General features: G+C 43.6%; 2 protein-coding genes across 4 annotated transcripts in view; one reads left to right on the top strand and one right to left on the bottom strand.

Annotated features, from left to right (window-relative positions):
• Positions 1 to 1,179: 1,179 nt before the first annotated feature.
• Utp4 (UTP4 small subunit processome component) overlaps positions 1,180 to 24,527 on the bottom strand; it is a 33,637-nt gene continuing 10,289 nt past the window's right edge. Inside the window, exons 6-18 of one of the 2 annotated variants that reach the window (XM_041650963.1) lie at positions 21,459 to 21,670; positions 19,252 to 19,423; positions 19,090 to 19,181; positions 16,354 to 16,450; positions 14,829 to 14,893; positions 13,921 to 14,043; positions 11,863 to 12,019; positions 10,001 to 10,107; positions 7,998 to 8,093; positions 5,508 to 5,693; positions 2,361 to 2,471; positions 1,443 to 1,572; positions 1,180 to 1,265 (exon numbers count right to left, since the gene is read on the bottom strand). In XM_041650963.1, coding sequence (XP_041506897.1) covers positions 1,456 to 1,572; positions 2,361 to 2,471; positions 5,508 to 5,693; positions 7,998 to 8,093; positions 10,001 to 10,107; positions 11,863 to 12,019; positions 13,921 to 14,043; positions 14,829 to 14,893; positions 16,354 to 16,450; positions 19,090 to 19,181; positions 19,252 to 19,423; positions 21,459 to 21,670 — 1,535 coding nt within the window. In that variant the 3' untranslated portion in view covers positions 1,180 to 1,265; positions 1,443 to 1,455. Of the gene's footprint in view, positions 1,573 to 2,360; positions 2,472 to 5,507; positions 5,694 to 7,997; positions 8,094 to 10,000; positions 10,108 to 11,862; positions 12,020 to 13,920; positions 14,044 to 14,828; positions 14,894 to 16,353; positions 16,451 to 19,089; positions 19,182 to 19,251; positions 19,424 to 21,458; positions 21,671 to 24,527 lie in introns of both variants that reach the window. The other variant, XM_041650962.1, reaches the window with a different exon arrangement.
• LOC121447614 (40S ribosomal protein S19-like) lies at positions 6,692 to 7,179 on the top strand. Of its 2 annotated transcripts, XM_041650968.1 has the most exons (2): positions 6,692 to 6,934; positions 7,078 to 7,179. In XM_041650968.1, exons 1-2 carry the CDS (start codon positions 6,722 to 6,724, stop codon positions 7,177 to 7,179), a joined length of 315 nt encoding a protein of 104 aa, XP_041506902.1. In that variant the 5' UTR covers positions 6,692 to 6,721. The 2 variants fall into 2 exon arrangements, with proteins under 2 accessions (XP_041506902.1, XP_041506901.1); XM_041650967.1 differs by having other exon boundaries at positions 6,692 to 7,159.

Raw genomic sequence — 24,527 nt, 5'->3', positions numbered from 1 at the left:
ATCTCTGTGAGTTCGAGGTCAGCCTTGTCTACTGCATGACAGCCAAGACTGTTACATAGAGAAACCCTGTCCTATTTCAAAAAACCAAACCAACCAACCAAAGAGAACCTACTCACTGTAAGCCCTAAACAGACTAAGCAGAAGCTGGTGACTGTACACGATCTCTTCTAACCTGTTAAACTGCTCCCCACAGATCTGCCTTAAATTCTCACTTTTTTCTTTTCAGACTAGAGAGTGGGATTCATTGCAGCAGAATGCTTTCCCCCGGCACTTTACATGATGCTGCCAGAGCCCACATCCTTTCCTAACCACACAAAACTCTACAACCACTGAGATGGTAAAGAAATCCGTCTGCTTGGCTCAGGTTAACTACTGTTCTTCACGTTCTAATTTAGAGAGCAGTCACAACTGGTTAGTTGAGAACACCCCTGGGAATAACAATGTCAAAGCAGACAGAGCAGAGAGAGTGACATACACGCCTGGCTGCCTCGCAGGTCCCCACCTTGATTCTTACTCTCCAGCAAAATCCCTGCCCAATGCTTTCTTACCTTTTGAAGCTGCCATATGGCTGACAAAGGTCTAGTAGCATCTTTTTGCTAGACGTGGCACTAAGGATTGAGCCTTGCCTTGTACACGGTAGACCCCCAGCTGTGACTCCAATGGCATCTAGTTTTCAGATGGAGAATTTATGATGATGCAGTTGACGTTATTCCTTGAACTATGAAGTGGACCATGGCTGTTAGCACCCTCCGGGGTGATGCTGGAAGGCTGCAGGCTAGTAGACAGTGATACCCCAGTTCTTGGATACCTCAGAACAGACAGCATGGACTAGCTTCTTTCCTGAAACTACAGTCCAAGAACAGACAAGATTCTAAAAAGGCAGTATGAGTCTGTAGCTAGTTCAGTTCAGCTCATTACCGCAGCTACAAATACTATTGTGCGCCTGTGTATAGCACACACTGAAAGTTAGAGGACAACTTTCCAGAGATGGTTCTCTCCTTCAACCATAGGTTCTGGGGATCTAATGGTGTTATCAGGCTTGGGTGGCAAGAGCTTTTACCGACAGCCAAGCCGCTGGACCTACTTTGGAGATTTATAGAGACCTTCCATTCTGTTTCGCTCAATCAAAGGACATTCCTGCCCATTATTCTGGAAAATAATGTCTACAGTGACTAGTCCTAAAGAATAAGTTTGCTTTATTATCATGATTCTGGGGAAGACAAACAAACAAACAACAGGGTGGACAGTTCAAGAAAAGAGACACAGGCCGGGCGGTGGTGGCGCACGCCTTTAATCCCAGCAGTCGGGAGGCAGAGGCAGGCGGATCTCTGTGAGTTCGAGACCAGCCTGGTCTACAAGAGCTAGTTCCAGGACAGGCTCCAAAACCACAGAGAAACCCTGTCTCGAAAAACCAAAAAAAAAAAAAAAAGAAAAGAGACACACAATGCCCTATTTTTAAGTTCCAAATTTCTTCTTTTTGATGGGTGGTGGGAGCTGAGCAATGATGTCATCCAGGGGTCGTTCTACTGCCACAAGTGTCCTTTCATCCAAGAGATCCATGAAGAGTAAGGGCTGCAGGAGAGAACAGTGACATCGACAGATGGCATCATCATCGCTCTCCACCAGTCAAGAGTCCAAGGACACAAATCCCTGCCAATCCTCCCTGCTCTCGGACTCAGCACTTCAGTGGAGCTGGCTTATAAGGAGTATGACTGCGGAACCTGAATTGGGCCAGACAGCCGTAGTAGCATAAGCTCAATGGACAACTGGTTTTATAGACACTGAGAATATTCACCAGAAAAAAGAAAATCATGCAAGTTCAATAATTTCCATTACTTTTAATTCTTTTTTTTTTAAATATTTTTTTATTTTATTTATTTATTATGTGTACAGCATTCCTTCCATGTGTGCCCGCAGGCCAGAAGGGGGCGCCAGGTTTCATCATAGATGGTTGTGAGCCACCATGTGGTTGCTGGGAATTGAACTCAGGACCTCTGGAAGAGCAGTCAGTGCTCTTAACCGCTGAGCCATTCCTCCAGCCCCCTACTTTTAATTCTTAAAACATTCTTTAATCAGAAGTTTCACCGAGAAGAATATTCATATTAAGAAACCCCACATGAGCACCAAGATTACTACAAATTTCTCTCACATAGGGAAGTATGATTTGCCTGCCTCTAACTTACTGAGTCAAAAACAACAAAACATAGCTACAGATACAGATAACTTCAAGGCCACTAGTCTCCACCAAGTCAGGGTCTCTACATGCAAAGGAAAATACACTAGTTTCTCAATTGTTAGTTATTATATTTTGATAACATCCCAGGGAAGCAACCATCCAAAATACAAAAAGAACTGTTTACCTTATATATCTTAGAAATTTTAAATGCATGGGCTGTGCGCCTCAGGAAGACATCTGATTCATTTTTGGGAGGAAGTGGATTATAGAGCACAGTTTTGTCGTTTGGAAGTGGCTAAAAGACAAAGATATGTTATTTATTTACTTGGGTGTATAAGGGGTCAAGCCTAGGTATTCACACACAAGAGTACTTGAACGACATCTCCAATCTTTCAGTTGTTTATTACTTCATGAGAGTTTCACTAAGGTGCCCAGGCTGCCCATGAATTCACTCTTTGCCCTTGAATTTGTGTTGCTCCTGCCCCAGTCTTCTGTGGTAACTGGACTACAGGCTTGAAGCACAAGGCCCAACAAGACATGCTACTTGAACTATTACTTTATTGTCTGATATTTTTTTGTTGTTGTTGTTTAATTTTCGAGACAGGGCTTCTCCATAGCTTTTTGGTTCCTGTCCTGGAACTAGCTCTTGTAGACCAGGCTGGCCTCTGCCTGATCCACCTGCCTCTGCCTCCCGAGTGCTGGGATTAAAGGCATGCGCCATCCCCCCCTCACCCCCGGCTTGTCTGGAATTTTTAAGACCAGGTGTTTGATCCTTAGCACCATAAAAACAGAAGAGCAAATGTTATTTTCATTGCCCTTTATGGACCCAGTTCACTAGTTTCTTTGTTTGGTTTGGTTTGAGACAAAGTATCATTGTAGTTCTCTTGATCCTCCTGAGGGCTAGGATTATAGATACACACAACTGTATATGTATTAGGCCCGCAGGTTCTTCACCTATGGATCACTATCCCATAGGAGGGCCATATAAACTGGATGTAGGATCATGAAAATTTGACAAAGGAAAGGTTTCCAAATGTAAAATGACCAAAATTTAATACAAAATCAAACATGTGAACTGGTAAGATGGTAAAGGTATTTCTCATGCAAGCCTGAACACTTAGGTTCAAATCTCAGAAACTACATAAAGGTCTGAAAGGAGAACCAACTTCACAAGTTGACCTTTGACTTCTACACATGCAGGGGCACACACAGCCCAACCCCGTCACGCTTACACACTTACACTGAGTCAGTTCTCTCTTTCCCCCATTTAGGTTCAAGGGGTATAGAACTAAGGTTGTTAGGTCTGGTGGCAAGTGCCATTAACCGAAGGGCTACCTCACCAGCCCAGTTTTAAAACAGATTTATTTTATGTTTATGAATGTTTTGCTTACATGTATGTATTTGTACCATGTGTGTGCCTGGTGCCCATAGCAGTCAGATCCTTGGAAATGGAGTTATGGATGGTTATAAACCATCACAAGGGTACTGGGAACAACCCCACTTCTTTAGTCTTTAATGAATGGAAAATTATATATATAAAGAAAAACTTTTTTTTTTTTAATAAGGTGGGGGCACACACCTTTAATCTCAGCACCTGAGAGTCAGAGGCAAGTGAATCTCTGTGGGTTCAAGGCCAGCCTGACCTATAAGAGCTGGTTCTAGGACAGCTGTTCTAGGGCTGTTACACAGAGAAACCTGTCTCAAACCTCCCCCACAACACACACACACACACACACACACACACACACAAATTTTTAAAAGATGATTTACTTTTGGTAATAGTTCTTCAATATACTTAAGGTCATGTAAAAATGTCTCAGGCAAAAGGGGTCATGAGCAGAATGAGCAAGAACGGGCTTCATACTACATGGCAAAATTAAAGACACACAAGCTTTGGGCCAGTTTTGTCAGTAGCCCTTTGTAAGACAAGAACACATGGACGTGTGCAGGATCTTAGCCCACAGATACTGCACTCTCTACTCCTCCCCTCCACAGCCATATCCAGTTCTCCCCCAGGGAAAATACCACAAACCACCCCCACTGATGTCACCGACACCTCAAGAGATGGCCAAATAAATGATGCACTTCATCTCTCACTTCCTTGGGAACCAGCTCTGCTTACACAAGGGCATGAGGGACTCATCAGCAGCACTTGGGAGAAAGCCTCTGGGCTGAGTTAGAGACAAGTGAGGGAGTGGGAGGCTCTTCCTGGGCCACTCACTCACAGCAGTGACTTGTCACCAGCTCTGCTTCCCACATCCCAGGACACAGGGCCCATGAGATGAGCTGCAGTGACACATCCCTGTGCACACCTCCTTTCGAGCCATCTGCTGCGGTACCACGCACGTTCCACCCACACCTTCACAGATCCACACAACAGCTGCTGTTGGGTATAACTGAAACCCATAGTGCAGTACAGCCATGGCTGTGATCCACAGGCCTCCTAGGAAAGAAAGGCCCTACCCAGAAAAGACAAGTATATTTGGGAAGAATCAAAACAGCAGCCAGCATTTTAAACTAAAGGAAACACTTGTGTCCCTACCTAAATAACAGTCATTGATGCTAGTTTTCCCGACTAGACTTTTCTCAAAACACAAAGACCAACTTTTTGAAGTGTCTTCAGCTAAGGGGTAGGGTGGACAAAACATCCATGTGTGTCTCCTTTAATGAAACTACTTTACTCAGTAACGTGACAATGGAAGTTAAAAGTGAGTCAGTCAGCTCAAAGGTATTCCCTGACAAGGGTCATCTTCTGAATACCAACTTAATCACTTTTCTACTTAGGTTTCTATGTTGAATAGCCAGAGAGAAATAACTACAGCAGCAAAATCTAGTCCATAAAGGCTAGCCCCTTACCCAGGAGCGCGCCAAACAAAAGTGCCTATCCTATCCTCTGAAGACCACACTAGCAGTTCTCATTCGGAGGCTCCTTCCTCTATCTAATCAGTCATTATTTAAACTTAAAAACTTCTAAGTAAAGGTAGGGTGTGCTACTAACTCCAGTAGCACTCAGGAAGCAGAGGCGGGAGGACTGCTGTAAACTTAATGTCAGGCTGGCCAGGCTATAACATCCTGTCACAAAAAAACCCAAAACAAAATGGGGCTGGAAAAGACAGTCTAACAGTTAAGAGCATTTGCTATTCTTGCAGAGGGTCTGGGTTCTGCTCCTAATAGCCATGTCAGGATGCTCACAGCCATCTGTTAACTCCAACTCCAAGGGATCTGAAACACTCTTCTGGCCTCTGTGGGCAACGCGCGCACGAACACACACACACACACACACACACACACACACACACACATTCCTAAATAAAGAAGTCTCAGAACTCACCAAGGACTTGTCAATGATGCAGAACATGTAGGTATCATGAAGGAGGATGTGCATCGGTCTCTTGGGATGGAAGCTGATGTGTGTGATGGGAGTATCCCTCTGGAGCCATAGCTGGTGAAATCCCTGCTTCTGGACAGCTCGGCTCCACTCTGTATACTGCTTGTCTGGGATACTGAACTCAAATACCTGAAGAACATAACACCAAGCAAGTGCACATGTGTACCCACAGAGTTCAGAGGCTCCTGCTCCTTCTGGGTTTTCCTATCCACAAATATTAGCAAACCTCAGGCGCCATATTTTAACATTACATTTTGTTGTTGTTGTTCTTTTTTTTTTCGAGACAGGGATTCTCTGTGGCTTTGGAGTCTGTCCTGGAACTACCTCTTGTAGACCAGGCTGGCCTTGAACTCACAGAGATCCTTCTGCCTCTACCTCCCAAATGCTGGGATTAAAGGTACACGCCACCACCGCCCAGCTTATTTTTGTTTTTTTAAGACAGGGTTTCTCTGTGTAGCCTTGGCTGCTGTAGACCAGGCTGGCCTCAAACTCACAGAGATCTACGTGCCCCCATGTAGCGAGCTACGTGAAGCCACATCTGATAATCAGCTCCTAATTATGCCTAAGACCTGACTTATGCTATTATCACACAATGATTATCAGCTGCTTGCATATGCGTGAATCTATAGGCAGTGCCCACCTGGCAATCCGGGATTGGCAGCCCATGCCTACTTAAGAGCTGGGAGAGGAGAGATTTGCCCGAGGAGAGAGAGGAGAGAGAGAGAGAGAGAAAGTGAATAAAGTCCTGGAAAAACTGCAGTGAGAAGAGCTCCGGTGTGTCGTGCGTCATCCTTGCGGGTCAAGGGTGTACGTGACACCCCCCACCCCAGTGCTGGGATTAAAGGCGTGCCCCACAGCCTGCCTTAGCATTACATTTTACCGTCACTTAAAAAAACTCTTTTAAAGGTAAGTTATAGACAACAACTTACCTGAAATTTTTGTTTGAGACACAGCTTTACAGTTTAGCTCTGGCTGGCCTGAAACTTGTGATCCTCCTGCCTCAACATGCCACATGATAGGATTATAGGTCACTGTCACTAACCTCAGAGGGCATCAGTTTCAATGACAAAGACACTTAAGGTGCCGCCTTTCAATAGTCTTGGTCAAGAATGAAAACCCATGCCCTTTCCCCTGGCTAGCAGCGTGGAGGCCGCACGATGCCTGGAGTTACTGTAAAAGACGTTAACCAGCAGGAGTTCGTCAGAGCTCTGGCAGCCTTCCTCAAAAAGTCCGGGAAGCTGAAAGTCCCCGAATGGGTGGACACAGTCAAGCTGGCCAAACATAAAGAGCTTGCCCCCTATGATGAGAACTGGTTCCACACGCGAGCTGCCTCTACAGCACAGCACCTGTACCTGCGTGGTGGTGCAGGGGTTGGCTCCATGACCAAGATCTATGGAGGACGGCAGAGAAACGGTGTCAGGCCCAGCCACTTCAGCAGAGGCTCCAAGAGTGTGGCCCGCCGCGTTCTCCAAGCCCTGGAGGGACTGAAAATGGTGGAAAAGGACCAGGACAGGGGCCGCAAGCTAACAACTCAGGGACAGAGAGATCTGGACAGGATTGCCAGACAGGTGGCAGCTGCCAACAAGAAGCATTAGGACAAAGGATGCTGGGTTAATAAATTGCCTCATTTATAAAAAAAAAAAAGAATGAAAACCCATGAAAGTGAGAGAGCACTTTTTGGATATCGTGTGCATGCATGAAAAGTAAAAACTGTTTCAAAACAGTAAGCCTCATCTGTTTAGCAATTTAATCAAATATGCTTCCCAGATACACTGTTTCTTTCCAACAGTCCGGTGCAGTGTAGTTGACAGACGAGGATACACAAGCACTGATGAGTTAGTTCATAATGTGCTCATCATTGGGCTGATGAGTTAGCCCAAGTATCTGCAGATTACCTCGTCCCAACTTGACATAAAAAGTGCTGTGAAGGAAGCTCTCACTTCGGCTGAGATCAGATACCTGAATTTTAGTAAGATCTGATTTTCTCATGAAGGCAAACCAAACATTTTTAGGTCACTTCCAAAATTTTATTACATCTCATATCTAGTTTAATACCTGGGCCCATGTTATCTCTAGTTTAAATTAGTAGAGTGTAGTCGGATAGTGGTGGCACACGTCTTTAATCCCAGCACCCAGGAGGCAGAGGTAGTGGATCTCTTTGTTCAAGGCCAACCTGGTCTTAGTTCCAGGACAGCCAAGGCTACACAGAGAAATCTTGTGTGTGGGTAGTAGCGGTGGTGGCAGGGATTAGCAGAATGCATCAAAATTCTCCCATCACTTTGTGCTTCCTAGCTCTAGAACGGCAATGCAAGCTGTGCCCATCACACCAGTGGGTACTGCTGGCCTATGATGGGCTCAAGCCACACATGGAAGCCTCACTCACATGAACTATCTAGCAGAAGGGAACTGGAAGAATGCACTAGAATCTCTTACCTGTTGGTCAGAATGAGCAATGACAAGGTTGTTGGTGTTGGGGGCGATGGCCAGAGCAGTCACTGGAAAGTTGTAAGCAGGGACTGTGCAGTGGAGCTGGGGAGAAAGACAAGGGACAAGGCTATAGGACATCTCATCTTCCTTCAGGAAAGGTTAGATGAGCGGGACATGGTGATGACAACTTTAATGGCAGCACTCCAGGGACAGAGGCAGGCGGTGTCAGTTCCAGCTCTATATGGTGAGAGCCTATCCCCAAAACAACCACCACACACACACAAATGCACAGACACACAGACAAAGCAGAACAAAAGGAAGCTAGATGTCAGCAACTTTTGTAGTTTATTATTGCACTTTCGTTGTTTTCTGGACCAGGCTTTGAGTCCTAAACTCCTCTACCACACAAAACCCTAAGCCCAAGTCAGGTGCTTGAAATAAGGTTCTTTGGAACTCAAAAGCATCCTATGGAAGTTCAGGCATTTCAACAACAAAGAACTTTAATTTCATTAAAAAGAAAATTTTGGCTGGGTATGGTGGCGAAGGCCTTCAATCCTCCTTTGGAAGGCAGAGGCAGGTGGATCTGAGTTGAGGTCAGTATGGCTTACATAGTGAGTTCTAGGCCAGTGAAGACCCTTTCTCAAAGAAACAAACAGATTATGCTCAACTGCTTACAAAATAGAGCATTTCCAGAAAACTCAAGAGCAGTTTTCTCTGAGTCAATGTGTCAATATGAATCACTCAAATATACCACTGTACTGAAAACATACAGCTCTACACTGGTTGGCTTAACAAAAAAAAAGCATTGCCAAAGAATGGACATTTGGGTTCAACTATAAAGCATGTTTGTGGGCATTAGAAAGAAACATGGTTTTTGTCAATGCTAGGGACAGAACTGTGATATACAACTCAATGTATTATTACCTATCTGTCAGAAGGATTCCCCAACTGTGATATCCGCCTTAAATTTCTGGTTCTATCTGATCTAAAATCACACCAAATTCACAAGACCTGTTATGGCCTCCAGCGCTGTATCTATGTATCAAAACTCCCTCCCCAGAGCAGAAACACCTGAGTCCCTTTTGTTGTTGTTATTTGTCTGCTGTATGGTACTGGGGACTGACCTTAGGGTACCATGAATGCTAGGTAAGTACTCTGCTATTGAGCTATATCTCCCTAGCCAGGAAATGGAGTCATCACTCCTAAATCCCTAAATGTAAGTTTGAGTATAGCTTACACCATTCTTTCAATTTTAATATTTTGTGATTTTAATATTATGTTAGTAGTGTTGCGGTTCTAAAGAATCCTCCTCCCCTCCGCCCCAGTTTTTCTTTCTTTCTTTTTTTTTTTTTTTTTTGATTTTTTCGAGACAGGGTTTCTCCGTAGCTTTTGGTTCCTGTCCTGGAACTAGCTCTGTAGACCAGGCTGGTCTCGAACTCACAGAGATCCGCCTGCCTCTGCCTCCCGAGTGCTGGGATTAAAGGCGTGCGCCACCACCGCCCGGCCCGCCCCAGTTTTTCGAGACAGGGTTTCTCTGTAGCTTTGGAGCCTGTTCTGGAACTAGCTCTTGTAGATCAGGCTGGCCTTGAACTCACTGAGATCCACCTGCCTCTGCCTCCCGAGTGCTAGGATTAAAGGCATGCGCCACCACCACCTGGCGGTTCTAAAGAATTCTAAAACAGAAATCTAAAGAAATCTAAAGCAGGAAAAATTCTTCCTTAAAAAAAAGCCTAGGGGGCTGGATAGATGGCTCAGAGGTTAAGAGCATTGCCTGCTCTTCCAAGGGTCCTGAGTTCAATTCCCAGCAACCACATGGTGGCTCACAACCATCTGTAATGGGGTCTGGTGCCCTCTTCTGGCCTGCAGGCATACAGACAGACTATTGTATACATAATAAATAAACATTAAAAAAAAAAAAGCCTAGTAAATTTCCAGGTCATTCTGCTCTGCCTTGAATCTTAACACGACTAGCAGCAGCTTCCCGTATGGCTATGAACTCTGATGCTCACCTTTAGATGATTCAGATCGTATATGTGGACTCCAGCACTGGTACCTGATGCAGCTAGCCAATTCCCATCTGAACTGACTGCCAAAAGACACATGGCCTCCACTATCCCTGAGGACAGAAGAAACAAGTTCTTGAATTAGGCACCCACAGCCTGCCCCGCCCTGGAGAAACCAATGAGAAACCCACATGGCTATAAATCATTTATAGAAGACTTTACTAGAGTTTTGCAAATTAGTTCTAAACATTAACCAATTTTTAATATATATTGAGACAGGAAATTACTTTTGTAGCCCAAGACAGCCCTAAATTTAGGATCCATGTGCCTCAGCCTCCAAAGGTTAGATAACTATGCTTTCCCTACTTTTTAAACTTAATTAGTGATTGTTGGGCATGGTGGCACAAGTTTTTAATCCTAGGACCCAGGAGGCAAAGAATATGAGTTCGAGGCTAGCATGGTCTATACAGCAACTTTAAGGCTAGTTAGGTCTACATCATGAGATGTGGTCTGAGAAAATATAAATATATATATTATAAATATAAATACTATTGTCTCTCGTGTGAAGAAAGTCCAGAAAGATAAAACTAGAGGCATCACTGGTTCAGACCCGAGTAAAGCACTAAAATCACACCCTAAGTTAACTATTTCAGACTACTTTTTCCTTCTTAATGTTTTAAAATTACAGTTAGGGATACATATTTAACAGACTTGAAGCACATATTTAATTTATTAAGTGCCTGCTGTCTGCTTAACACTATGGGGCATGGATGAGACACCTCTGTCAAAAAGGTTTTGAATCAATCTGTAACATTAAGACAAAATGAAAATCAGACACTGACATTATATGCTAAAATATGTGCTGCAAATAACAATCCCAAATAATGAAAAAAGCCTTATAACAGGTCATAAACCATCTCTTGAAAGAGGGAAAAGAAAAGGTAAGGGCAAGATAGTCTAAGATTTATAATAAAAATACTGTTGTTTAACTCATCTGACTCCTGAATGGTCAGCTTCTTCTGATGTAGCTATTTTTTTTTTCACCTTTTCTGTCTTTTTTTTTGGCGGGGGGCGGGGGGGAATATGAGACAAGGTCTTTTTATGTAGCCCTGGCTATCATGAAACTTACTCTGTAGACCAGGCTGGCCTCAAACTGCCTTCCAAGGGCTGGGACTAGAGTTGTGCACCACCAGGCCTGGCATTAAGCAGCTTTTCAATGAATTAATGTTAAGTACTTACAGTCCAGGCTGATGGGAACCTAAAACAGTAATGAAGTAGCTATATGCCAGGGCAAGAACAAGGGACAGGACCGTGGAATGTATTCAACTACCAACGTAAACTAGATACGAAGTTGAAGCCAACAGTTAACTCAGCATTGGCTAGTATATATAGTCACCTACTGACGCAATCTTATGTTCTTAGGGAACATGAAAAAGTCACAAGCACAAAAGACCCCAAATAAAGCTATATGCCTAACAATATTTTCATCTTAAATAAACATCTCATAAAAACAAATCTCTACACAGTAGCACCAGAAAACACCAAACAGTAAGGGGAGCCATTTGGTGTCAGGATTGCAGACGACTTTTACTTTCTTCCTAACTCTGCCAACAAACCTAAGGATGATGAAACTCCTCTGGTCCAAATAAGGAATCAAAAGCCCAGTGAGAAAGAAGTAGGTGTGAGGAACATTTCAGAGCTCATCGAGAGAATCTTCATCTGCCAGAGATCTCCTCCTACTTCAAATGGCAAACATGTGAGCAAGTGTATCTGCAAGGTAAGAAAGAGTAGCAGGCACCCTGGCACTGAGGTCTAAAGAGAAAAAGTCACCAGAGACAGAGAATCCCCTGCTCAGTTAGAAATCCCACCTGATTGAGGCTGGAAAGTATGCAAATGCTTGAAGTTTCCTTCCAGCAGATGAATGATATGCAGAGACCCTTGATTTGATGCCACAAAGAGCTTTGTCGAATCTTCAGAAAACAAAATATGGAGGGCAGAGCGAAGGAACGCTGGCATTTTGGAAACCTTTGGGTAAATCAACAGTAAAAACGAGTGAGAGAAAGCAGCATGCCACAACCTGACAGCCAGGTTACCTTACATTAACTCTCGGGATTGCCAAGAAAGGACCCACAAAAGGCCTAGAATACTGCCATGCTTCCTATAACCTATCTAGCTTTCTCTTCATCCAGATTGCAATGCTCAATTCTCCACCTTGGAAATAACTTAAAATGGGAATAAATACCATTTTTTGTTAGGATTATTTCCCTACTTCTTTTCATTTTATGTATTTAATAACTAAATGAGCCCTAAAACCATACACACACTAACAACAAAAACAGACTCAGCAGGTTGTATTCATATATTTGTGCAAACACACACTCTATTGAAAGTGGAGGGGCTATGAGAAGGGTTAGGGGAGGAGACCTGAGGGAATGGAAGGAGGAAACGAATGTAATTCTATTTTAATTAAAAAATGTATAAAAAGTAAACAAAATAGCAAAAACAAGTACTTAGCATTGCAGTGGTAGTGCTGAAGATTGAATCTAGAACCTTCTCTAAGATTTAAAAACAAAACTAGGGGCTGGAGAGATGGCTCAGTGGTTAAAAGCACCGGCTGCTCTTCCAGAGGTCCTGAGTTCAATTCCCAGGAACCCCATGGAGGTCCACAATAATCTATAATAAGACCTGATGCCCTCCTCTGGTGTGCAGACATATAGAACACTGCATACACAATAAATAAATCTTAAAAAAAAAAACAAAAAAAACAAAAACAAAACAAAAACCAATGATAGAAATCAATCCAACACTTGGGAGGCAGAGACAGGCACATCTTTGTGAGTTCAATGAAAGTCTGGTCTACAGAGTGAGTTTAAGAATAGCTAGGATTGGGCTGGAGAGATGGCTCAGCGGTTAAGAGCATTGCCTGCTCTTCCAAAGGTCCTGAGTTCAATTCCCAGCAATCACATGGTGGCTCACAACCATCCGTAATGAGGCCGGCAGGAAGAATACTGTATACATAATAAACAAATAAATATAAATATTAAAAAAAAAGAATAGCTAGGATTAGCAGCTGCACAGGTGGCTCAGAAGCTAAGAGCGCCGACTGCCGTTCCTGAGGTCCCGGGTTCGAGAACAGCTCGAGCGCTCTATGTAAATAGTCGGGGAAAAAAAAAAAAAGAATAGCTAGGATTATGCAGAGGAACCCTATCTCAAAAATAACAAAAAACAAAAAAGATTTAAAAACAAAGCAAAAACTAAACAAACAAATAAAAACCGTGTGTAGGGGCTTGAGAGATGGCTCAGTGGTTAAGAGCACTGGCTGCTCTGCAGAGGACAGCGATTTGGTTCCCAGTACCTATATGGCAGCTCACAACCTCCTGTAACTCTAGTCCTAGGGACCTATCCCCTCTGGACTCTGGAAGCACCACACACACACGGTAAAAGATATATAAATATGCAAAACATTAATACACACGTGTAAATAAAACATTTTGTAAAATGTGTGTATGTGTAGAGGTCAGAGGTTAACCTGTGGGAGTCTCTCCTTCCACCATGTAGGTCCTGGAGATGGAACTCAGGTTGTTAAACATAGCGGTCCCTGAAAGACTGCTCTGTAACAGCTAAAGAAAAATCCTTTTCACTAAGGATTATTTTTTAAATGATTTTAAATGATTCATTTATTTTTACTTTATGTGCATTGGTGCTTTCCCTGCATTTGTCTGTATAAGGGTGACAAATCACTTTGAGCTAGATTACAGACGGTTTGTGAGCTGCCATGTGGGTGCTGGGAACCGAACCCAGGTCTTCTGGAAGAGCAGCCATCTGTGCAGCCCCAAGGATTCTTATCTAATTCATTTCCACTTCAAACAAAAGTACACATTTAGCAAGTTTACTCTTTTACAGGAATCCACTTTGTCCTCACTTACTCTTTGGAGGCTTATGTTGTCACGTTCATATTTCACTCGATAGAGAAAAAACCGAGAGGCTGTAGAATAGGCTATCCAGCTTCCACACGGGGAAACACAACTGCAGCCAACGTTCTCAGGGCCCTGGCAATTGGAGGAAGCAACATGAGTGGAAAAAAAACACCAACTGTTTTTTAGGCAAAGTCTCACTCTGTCTCACTCCAGTCTCCCTACAGTAGACGGCAAACGGGGCTCACAGGAGTGAGCCATCAGGCCTGGGAAAGCTTCTTGTGACCAGGTTCCCACGACAGGACTCTACGCTCACGGTGCTCTCACATCCTCACAAATGCATCTTTGAGACAGGATTTAACTCAGCCCAAGGTGTGTTAATTCTAAGGCTAGTCAAATTCCCTACTAATCAAAACAGCCCTGAACTCCTAAACTTTTTTTTGCCTCTGCATCCCAAGTACTGGGATTACCGGTAGGATTACCATAAGGACCTAAAAGACATGTTTATAAAAGATAATATGATTAAAGCAATTTACATGGTATGTTGCTAACATAAAAAGGAAACATACATACAAATGAGCACAAGTTCTTTGTCTTTCTGAGGGAGAATATACAAGAAACTGTGGAACTGCTTATCTGTGAACAGCGAAACAGTAAAATGTGGGGTGAGCTTGAAGCTCCACTTGATCACACAACCTTTCACTGCCTTAATTATTAGAAACACACATGCTATTTCTATAATATAAAAAGGAAAACCCAATTTCCTGTACTCACTTATCAAATTCTCAGTATCTAACTTATAAACACCAGTGACACAATCCTTCAGATAAAATGACAAAGTCTGGGCTTCAGACTGAGTGCTGCTCAGATTCAGAATGGAGAAGGGCTCTGGGCCTGGGCGGAGCATGGACCTTCCTCACCTTTGTCTTGAGGTGCAGCAGATGGTCTGCGTTTTTAGAGAGTGGAAGAGTATCTCCGTTCTTGCCTAAAAACAGAAACTTTGAGCTTTCTCTCACCAAAGAAAATTTGTACTTTTTTCATTTTAAAGCCAAGCCTGAGTAACAGAATTTGCCACCAGGAGGTCAGGTTTACCCACATTACCACGCGTGCCATCACAATCTGGAGAGCCATGTGAGGAGCAGCAAAGAGACTTTGACTCTAAGGCAGTCTGCCATAGCTTCTCCCAGACTCACAGTGGGCAGAGGCAGGTTTTAGTACACTCTAAACCCTTCCTAAACTCGCTACTCTTCCCCAAGTCGTGGGACCTTTGTTTCCATACTGCACATCACTCCACCTTCTCAGCTTTCAACAGAAGTCAGGCCAGGGCAAAGTATGACTCCACAACCGTCATTCCAACTAACTCTTACATGCGTCTAATAGAAGCTTAAACTCTGTTTGGGGGGATGGGGGTTGAGACAGGGTTCTCTGTGTAGTCCTGGCTGTCCTGGAACTCACTCTGTTGACCAGGCTGGCCTCAAATCCGGTGTGGCTGTTGTCTCTTAAGAGTTTAGCCAGGCTGTGGCAGAGGCAGGCAGATCTCTGTGAGTTTGAGGCCAGCCTGGTCTACAGAGTGAGTTCCAGGGACAGGCTCCAAAGCCACAGAGAAACCCTGTCTCAAAAAAAAAGGAAAAACAACAAAAGGCCAGGTGTGCATGAAGATAGAGCTCTGTGAGCTCAAGGCCTAGTTGAACTCAACCTGGTCTATAGACTGAGTTCTAGGACAGAAAGAAAAAAAAATTGATATCTATCTTAAGATTTTAGATAGTCACAATGGTTCATGGTTATCTCATCATTTAGGATTGCTGAGTTCAAGGCCAATCTCAACTGCAGAATGAGATTCTATTTCAGAAAACCAAAACAAAGTTTTAACATTCAATAATTTTTTTCTTGTATATGGAAAAAATCGTAATTTCCCAGACACAGTAAAAAAAAGTCCACCCTTCTAAATGTATGCACGTGTGTGCAGGTCAGGCTGGCATTAGGCATTTCCTCAATTGCTCTCCACTTTGTTTTTTCACAGTTCAAGTCTGACTATGTAGCCCTGGATGGCCTGGAATTCCTTAGGGACCAGGCTGGCCCTGAAACTCCAGCTGAGTGCTCGCACAAAGGCAGAGTGTTGAGACTGGGACTAAAGGCGCACACACCATGGCCAGCTCCACTTTACTTTGTGACACAGGGTCTCCCTGCTTCCCTGGTCCTGAACTTCTGATTCTCTTGTTTCACTCTCTTCCCAGTTTCCTTCTGTGCAGGCGCTGGATGATGCTGCAGCTCAGACCTGGAGACCTGTGCTTCCCAGGCAGGCACTTTACTTCTGAGGTAGGCACCAGCCCATCTTGATATCCCCCCCCCCCTTTTACTGTTTTTAAAAATTTGCCAGTTTTTAAAACTAAGTCAAAAACAAAAAGAAACATCAAAAAACTCCCACAAACCTTTCCGCCAATTTACCTGTTGCCACTGTAGATCCTAGTCTCCAAAGCTCCAAGTGATGAGCAAACTGGAAGAGGAGAAGCTGCCTTCTTTTTGAACAGGAAATGAGACGACGCTGCATTCAAGAATTGAAATCTCATAAATGGGCCAATGTGGTCACCTGCTGCTTCAGTTCCAGAGGCAAGAGCAGCATCCTAACAGCCTCTTCCCTATTGCTGAAATCCATTGTGGCCAGCGCCCCCACCACCCCCCAGGCAAAGGCAGGTACATCTCTGTGAGTTCAAGGCCAGTCTACAAAGTGAGTTCCAAGGTAGACTGGGCTACAATAGTGAGACCCAGGCCTACCCCCCCACCCCCCGCAAAACAAAAACAAACAACCCCCCAAACCCATTTTGGTAGATATATCACAGTCTAGCCGCTGTGCTAGGATTTGAGAACACAATGGAGACTGAAATAGCCACTCATCTCAAGATGGTTCTAAAAAACTGACAAGTATGCCACAAGATTTAACACGGATAAACACAGGACGAGCAGAAAAGACGCCTACCCTAGCCTTGTGGAACCAACACAGATGAGGCTCACTGGCAAAGATTAGTCAAGCAGAGAAGGCAGGGTAAGAAGTTCCAGGGAGGAAAGAACACGCAAAAACACTGAGGAGAGCAACTTAGAATTGACAGGCTGGGGGAATGGGCCAGTGCAAGATCAACACAGGATCTAGAGACACATTAAGAATTTAGGGCTCCCAGCACTCAGGAAGCAGAGGCAGGACAGGCTCCAAAGCTACATAGAAACCCTGTCTCAAAAAAAAATAAAAAAATAAAAAATTAAAAAAAAAGGGGGGGCTTTAAGTTGAAGACAATAACCAAAGGCTTTTTAAATAAGAGGAATAATCAAAGTTCTTTTTCTTTTCTTTTTAAAGAGACATCTTGATTAAGGGAGCCATTAGGGAGCTAGTGTTAAACCTGGCACTAGAGAAATTCCCCGGAATCCACAAGACCCTAAGCAACAGTGGAGAAGGTGTCTAAATTGGCCTTCCTCTGCAATCAGATTGATGACTATCTTAAATGTCATCATAGAACCTTCATCCAGCAACTGATGGAAGCAATCAATCCACAGCTAAGCACTGGGCTGAGCTACTGGAGACCAGTCCAAGAGAGGAAGGAGCAATAATATGAACAAAGGGGTCAAGACCCCGATGGGGATACGCACAGAAACAGCTGACCCGAGCTAGTGGGAGCTGACTCTGGATTAATAGCGGGAAACCTGCGTAGGATGAAACTAGGCCCTCTGAACGTAGGTGGCAGTTGTGTGGCTTGGGCAGTCTAGGGGCCCCCACTTCAGTGGGACCAGGATTGTTCCCTAGTGCTTGAACTGGCTTTTTTGATCCCATTCTTTTTGGAGGGATACCTTGCTCAGCCTAGATATGGGTGGAGGGCTTCAGTACTGCCTCAAAATGACATGTCAGACTTTGTAGACTCCCCATGGGAAGTCTTACCCTTTCTGAGGAGTGGATGGGGGGGAGGGTAGGATAGAGAGAAGGTGGGGAGAATGGGAAGGAGTAGGAACTGGGATAGGTATGTAAAATGAGAAAAGATCACTAAAAATAAATAAATATTTATTTATTATGTATAGTGTTCTGTATGCATGTATGGCTGCAGGCCAGAAGAGGGCGCCAGATCTCATTACAGATTGTGAACTACCATGTGGGTGCTGGGAATTGAGCTCAGGACCTCTGGAAGAGCTGTCAGTGTTTTTAACCACTGAGCAATCTCTCCAGCCCTAACAAAGAGCTCCAATGGAGAACACATTGCAATGACACAGATGTTAGCATAAGGAGACAATGAACCTAGTCAGAGTGGTGCACAACTTCAACCCCAGCACTCAGGAGGCAGAGGCAGGCGAGTTCTGGGCCAGTGTGGTCTACTCTACATAGTGAGTTCCAGGACAGCTAGAGCTACACAGAAAAACCCTGTCTCACAAACGAAAAAAAAAAGAGGAAATCGCTGAAAAGGAATTCAGGAGAAAAGACACTGATCCAAAGTAGGATAATGGCGGCACAGAAGTGACTCAATTAAAGAGATAATCAGGAAATAATAAGGCTCTTGAGGGCTGGTGAGCTCAAGAATAGTCTGGCCTCACAGGGAGTTCAAAGTCAGTCAGTGCTACAAAGTGAAATCCTATCTTAAACAGAGGTGGGGGAGGAATGAGGACTATGTCTCTGACGTCGTTAAACCACATGCATGAAATATGAGGGTAATTCATAAAAACATTTTTAAATGTATGTATATAGATGTTGTGCCTGCATGAACTTCTGTGCATCACATTCACGCAGTCCTGAGGAGGCCAGAACAGAGTGTCGGCTCTTCTTGAACTGGTGGTACTAGCTGCCAGATGAGCCTAGGTCATATGAAGGAATCTCTGACCCCTCTCCTATTAACTGTACTTTATAGAAATGTCATGAACTTGTTTTTAAGGGTGGGCTCTATTATTCAGGTGGAGAAGCTAGGCTTGTAGCGTTCCTTTCAAGGTAAATGGTATCATTCCCCACAGTTGAGCAGACCTCCCCTAACACCTAAACTGGGTCTACCTCATTGCCACAATATGCATGTACATATATACATAGCAAGTTGTTGTTGTTGTTTTTAAGGAAGCTTGCCTCAGAAAAGAATGAAGACAGCTTTAGGAAGTATGAGCCTGTTCAATCTGACTGGACAGAGGGATGGGGAGATACTAAAGGCGAGAGGGGATACTCACATGGGGAAAAGTGATCTTCCGGAGGGCAGCATCATAATTCTTTACCTCCACTTTCTCCATGAGAGGACGAATAACTAGGTGGGTGTCTGTGCCTGAAACAAAGGCACACAATGAGAGAAATGCTACCCGAAGAGAAACAGCCAGAGCTGGGGGAGGACCTACCTCCTGATATCAGAGCTGTCGGGCTGTGGGCCACAGTGCGCACATCATGAGTGTGATGCTGGAATGGCTTTGTCCGCACCCACTGCTTCTCACTGCTGCTGGAAGTCACGGGGACCAGCTGAAAATGGAATACTGTGCCCTCGGCTGTGCCCACCACAAAACTGTCTTCTTGCTGAGAAATTAAATCAGGAGGGGGTAGATGTCAACATAACAGGTACAGATGGAAAAAATATTCTTTCCGGTTTTCTATCTGGGCAGCTCAGGGGAAAAGAAAACTCATGCCCTGAATTAGAAAGGAGGTTCCTGCCTGGCAAGGTGGTGCATGCCTTTAATCCCAGATCTCTGTGAGACTGAGATCACCCTGATCTACAGAGTGAGTTCCAGGGCAGTCAAGGCTACAAAGAGAAACCATATCTGGTGAAAGGGAAGAAAGAAGGAAGTTTCCAGGGAAGGCAGTTCCATCAGAGGACCAAGCTCAGACATAAGCAGCAATTGCCCCCTGCTGATAAAGTTAACACTTAGAATTGCCAATGTGTTATGCAGTCACATGCTATACATTCAATGACAAACCAAATACATGATCCATAAAAGTCTAATGAACCAAAAGTTCCTATTACCCAGTGATACAATAGCTGCCAAAATGTAGTACAAAACATTATTCACAATGCTGCTGCTGTAGAACACACGATCACACACCCTTTAATTGTACGCTAAGTTTGGTTTGGTTGGAAATTTTTATTTTGCTGTAAGATCTTAAGAATTACAGGACTGGAGGGATGGCTAAGCAGTTAGGCACTATTGTTCGTTCAGAGGGCCTGAGCTCGGTTTCTAGTGCACAGAGAATGCAGTTTACAACCTCCCATAACTTCCGTTCCAAAGGGATCTGAAGCCTCTGACGTTTACACTCCAGTGCACATATCCATACTCACACCCAACTTAAAAAAAAAAAAAAAGGCTAGAGAGATGACTCAGCAGTTAAAAGGGTATTGGCTGCTCTTCCAGAGGACCCAGGTTCAACCAACACCCACATGGCAGCTTACAACTGTAGCCCTAGTTCCAGGGGATCCAACAGACACACATGCAGGTAAAATACCAATATACATTTTTTAAAAAAGCTGGGCAGTGGTGCCTAACGCCTTTAATCCCAGCATTCAGGAGGCAGAGATAGGCAGATCTCTCTGAGTTTGAGGCCAGCCTGGTTTACAAAATGAGTTCCAGGATAGATAGGACTACACAAAGAAACTGTCTAAAAAAAAACCCTCACAAACAAACATTATATTTATACTTTTTTCTTTTTGTGTCAGGGTTTCTCTTTGCCTGATTCTAATTAATAAAAAAAAACAAAAAAAAAAACTTCTTATAGTTTCAAGTAAGGCACTTAGTATTTTTATTTGATTGTATAAAACATAAATTTCCTTAGTATTATTGGGTTTTTTTGTTTGTTTGTTTTTGTGGTCCTGGCTGTTCTAATCTCCTTCCTTGGTGACAAATGTCATCATCTGCTGAGCTATACCCTAGTAATAACATCTTTATGAAGTTAAATTTTTGTTTTTTATTTTTTTGAGACACAGTTTCTCTGTATAGCTTTGGAGCCTGTCCTAGAACTCACTCTGTAGACCAGGCTGGCCTTGAACTCACAGAGATCCACTTGCCTCTGCTTCCCAGGAGCTGGGATTAAAGGCGTGCACTACCACCACCCAGCTTAAACATTTATTAAAGTTAAACATTTCTACTAAAGAACATGGTAGGTGCTAGGTCATTGTTTATGTGGTTTAGAAGGAATTAGATTTCTCTGCTGCTTGTTGTGTAAAAGAACAGCACATACAATTGGTACATTAGTTGTGCAACGTAGTAGCTTTCCTACTACCTGTTTGCCTAAGTATATGCTGATGCTCACAGTGTTCAAATCACCTACTGATATATTTCTCAGGATGTGCTCCTGCCATTAGGTGACATAACTATATACAAACTATGCGCAGTACAAGGAATAAAATACCTAAAATAGATTTAAATAAGGAACATGTTAGTTGTGAGAAAAAACTGAATCCTTCTAAACTACATAGGCAATATATGAGAAAAGACAGACCAGACCCTAAGGCTGACTTGAAAGCTGGGCTTGAGGATATAAGGTCATATTCTTGGCTACTCAGGAGGCTCAGCAGGAGGACCGTAAGTCCAAGGACTACTTGGGCTGGGAGCATACTCACATCAGCGACAGCAATAGACTGAACATCCGCATTTGCGATGACGTGGCTCTTAACAAGTGTCCCCGTAGCTGAGTCCCATAACTGCACCTTTCCAACAGAGTCCACACTTATGACAGTTCCGTCAGACAAGAAGGCAACGCCCCACACAATACACCTTGACTTCGTCACTCCCAGGTGCTGCCTATCTAAAACCATCTTACGAGTAATGCTCCCTGAAAAATAAGAAAGGCACACATGGAGATGGTGTTTAGTTCCAGTTTCCCAAAGCTGCCCGGACAAGCTTAAGGTGATGAGTCAGAGGGCCTGGACATCCATTGTCAGTGAATGGCAGCTGAGAGGATGAGGCCCCCAAGGTGGGACAGTTGAAAGTTGCTCTATGAGGCTGCGAACCCTTGAAGTAGCAATCTCCTGAGTAAGCAGCGGATAGTATACAAACACCGTCCCAACAGAAGAACCTTAGGTAAAAGGTATGGAGAACTAAGTATGGGACAGGGTGTCTAGAGGGAAAACAGGGTCAAGTTAAAACTGGTAAGAACACGGAGAACAAAGATTTCTTCTTCTCAGAGCAGGGACAGCGAGGCCTGCACTTAACCAGGTAGGAGACTGAAAAAAGAGTGTCAGAATGCAGCTCAGGGCAGAGATGTGTAATGCCAATGCCAGGGTTGTCTAATTCCCAGCACCAAAAAACCAACTGACTGATTTCTGGAAACCAAGTCACACAAGACAGAAAAAATTATTTCTAAGATTCCCCAAACAGGCAACCCAGTGAAGACCATGCTCAAGAGTCCCACTGATGGAACAAGAACAAACAGTACACACGCGGGCGGAAAAAGCTTCCTCTAACAAGAAAAGCCAAACAGACTAACAGAAACAGCAAACAAATGAACAGTGGGCCAGGAAGGGTGCAGAACAGTTGCAGAATGTTATCACTAAAAGCTTCAGAGTGAGGGGCTGGAGAGATGGACAGCTGTTGAGCACTTTCTGCTCTTGCAGGACTGGAGTTTGGTTCCCAGCACCCACACAGCACTTAACTACAGCTCTAGCAGATTCCTGCACACGCACACAATCAAAAAACAACCCCCCCCACCAGGTGGTGGTGGTGCACACGTTTAATCCAAGCACCCAAGAGGCAGAGGCAGGTGGAGGCAGGTGGATCTGTGAATTCCAGGCCTGCCTGGTCTATAAGAGCTAAGCTAGTTCCAGGACAGCACCAAAGCTACAGAGAAACCCTGCCTTAAAAAACCAAAAAACCAAAACCCCAACTCTTAGAAAGAAATGAACAGCCTCAGAGGCTGCAGGTGTAACCACAGAACACAAACTTAGCACAGGCTCCAGCAGCTAAAAACAGAAAAGACCTTTGGAGGTGGCTAAGTGAAAATTTCACTACAAACATTAAGATATGAAGATGACAAATTTATATTAGCGAACAATAAATAAAATAAATAAAAGTAAAAAAGATGAAAAATAAGAGTGGCTAAGAAAGAAGACCCAACACTGAAGTAGTAAAATTCGAGAAAGAGAAAACAGAAACTGATCTACAAAGTAATTAAAAGAATTTCCCCCAAACAGAGGGTTTGAATTAAAGCAATCTCCTACGTATCTAGCACAACTGATTGACACGAGAAAAAACAAACAAACAAAAAAACAACCACATCTACAACAAACAGACTAATACAACAAGAATAACCAAAATTTTAGCTAATGTCTAACAGGGCTCAGGAGCAGAGGCTCACCTAGTGCCTAAAGGCCTGGGTTAGAGCTCCAGCAGAGAAACAAAGAAAACTCCTACAAAGGAAAAGGAAAGGAAAAAAGGCACATGCTCAAAGGTACTAGAAACCAAATAAAAGATTAACTCTCTGTATGGCCAAAGGGTCAATAATCAGAATGGCACCACACTTCCCAACAGGGAAAGGAAGAATCCTAAATAACACAGCAGCAAAAGGGACCCCAGAAAGACGGAAACACAAGTCTTTCTCACCTTGTACAGCACGACCCAAGTGGCTAAGCCAGACCGGAAGAAGTTAAAACAAAGAGACTCATTTCTAAGGACATAGAAATGGCACGAAAAAACAAATAAAAACACCGAAATACTCAGATGTGTTTGTATCAATTTATACAACTCAAAGACTTTATGGATGAAGTGGCAGAGATGTAGGAGAATGGGAATATTCAACAGGAAGCAGACAGGAAGGAAAGTAACTTCCTCTGAGAGCAGTTCACTTGGCCATGATGATAGGAACCCAGTTACAAATAAGCACAAAGATCAGGAGACAGTGTGATGGACACTACAGCAGAAAGCACACAGGGAAGACTCTGATGTTGAATTCAATAACGTGTATAATTAAAAAAAAATCAAAATGTAGAATTATAAATATGCCGTGTACAGCAGAGATAAATCCCAAAAGAATCAGCTAAGGGTTGAAGTGGTTTATTTTGGGGATCAGGAGAAGGGCATAGGAGATTACTCTTTTGGTAATAAGCCTTAAGGAACTCTGTGGCTATAGGCATGTGTAATTAAAGGCAAACAAAACAAAGAAACGTACAAACCAGGCATTGAGGAAAAAGAAAAACAGAGACATACCAATCCCCACCACACACACACTCTCTTTGCCTTTTTTGGGACAGGGTTTATCTGTGTTATAGTCCTGGAACTCACTTTGTAGACCAGGCTGACCTCAAACTACTACCCAAGTTTTTTTGATTTTGTTTTTTTGAGATAGGGTTTCTGTGTGTAGTTCTGGCTGTCCTGGAACTCACTCTGTAGACCAGGCTGGCCTTACACTTAGAGATCCACCTGCCTCTGGCTCTCAAGTGCTGAGATTAAAGGTGTGCGCCATCACTGGCTTGTCTCTGTACAAAAACATGTACAAATATGAGGTTAAAGGCAACGTCACCACTGAAGGGGTCTAATAGCTAATTTTCTACGTCAAGAACAGAAAAGGAAGTCATGGTTCTCTACCTTATATTCCATTTTTTCCGGACACATAGACATCCTAGTTAACACACACTAAATGCTGTATTACTTGAGAGTAAATGGGACTGTAATATATCCTCTTGGGGGCTGGAGAG

This window comes from Microtus oregoni, unplaced genomic scaffold, assembly GCF_018167655.1.
Source record: "Microtus oregoni isolate MIOR12 unplaced genomic scaffold, Mior012 000004F_ref0000308, whole genome shotgun sequence".
NCBI classification, from domain to species: domain Eukaryota; kingdom Metazoa; phylum Chordata; class Mammalia; order Rodentia; family Cricetidae; genus Microtus; species Microtus oregoni.
Note: the sequence above shows the minus strand (reverse complement) of the source record. Positions and strands in the feature narration are given on the sequence as shown.

Coding starts and splice junctions, on each gene's coding strand:
- LOC121447614 (XM_041650967.1), top strand. CDS start 6,722: ATGCCTGGAGTTACTGTAAAAGACGTTAACCAGCAGGAGTTCGTCAGA.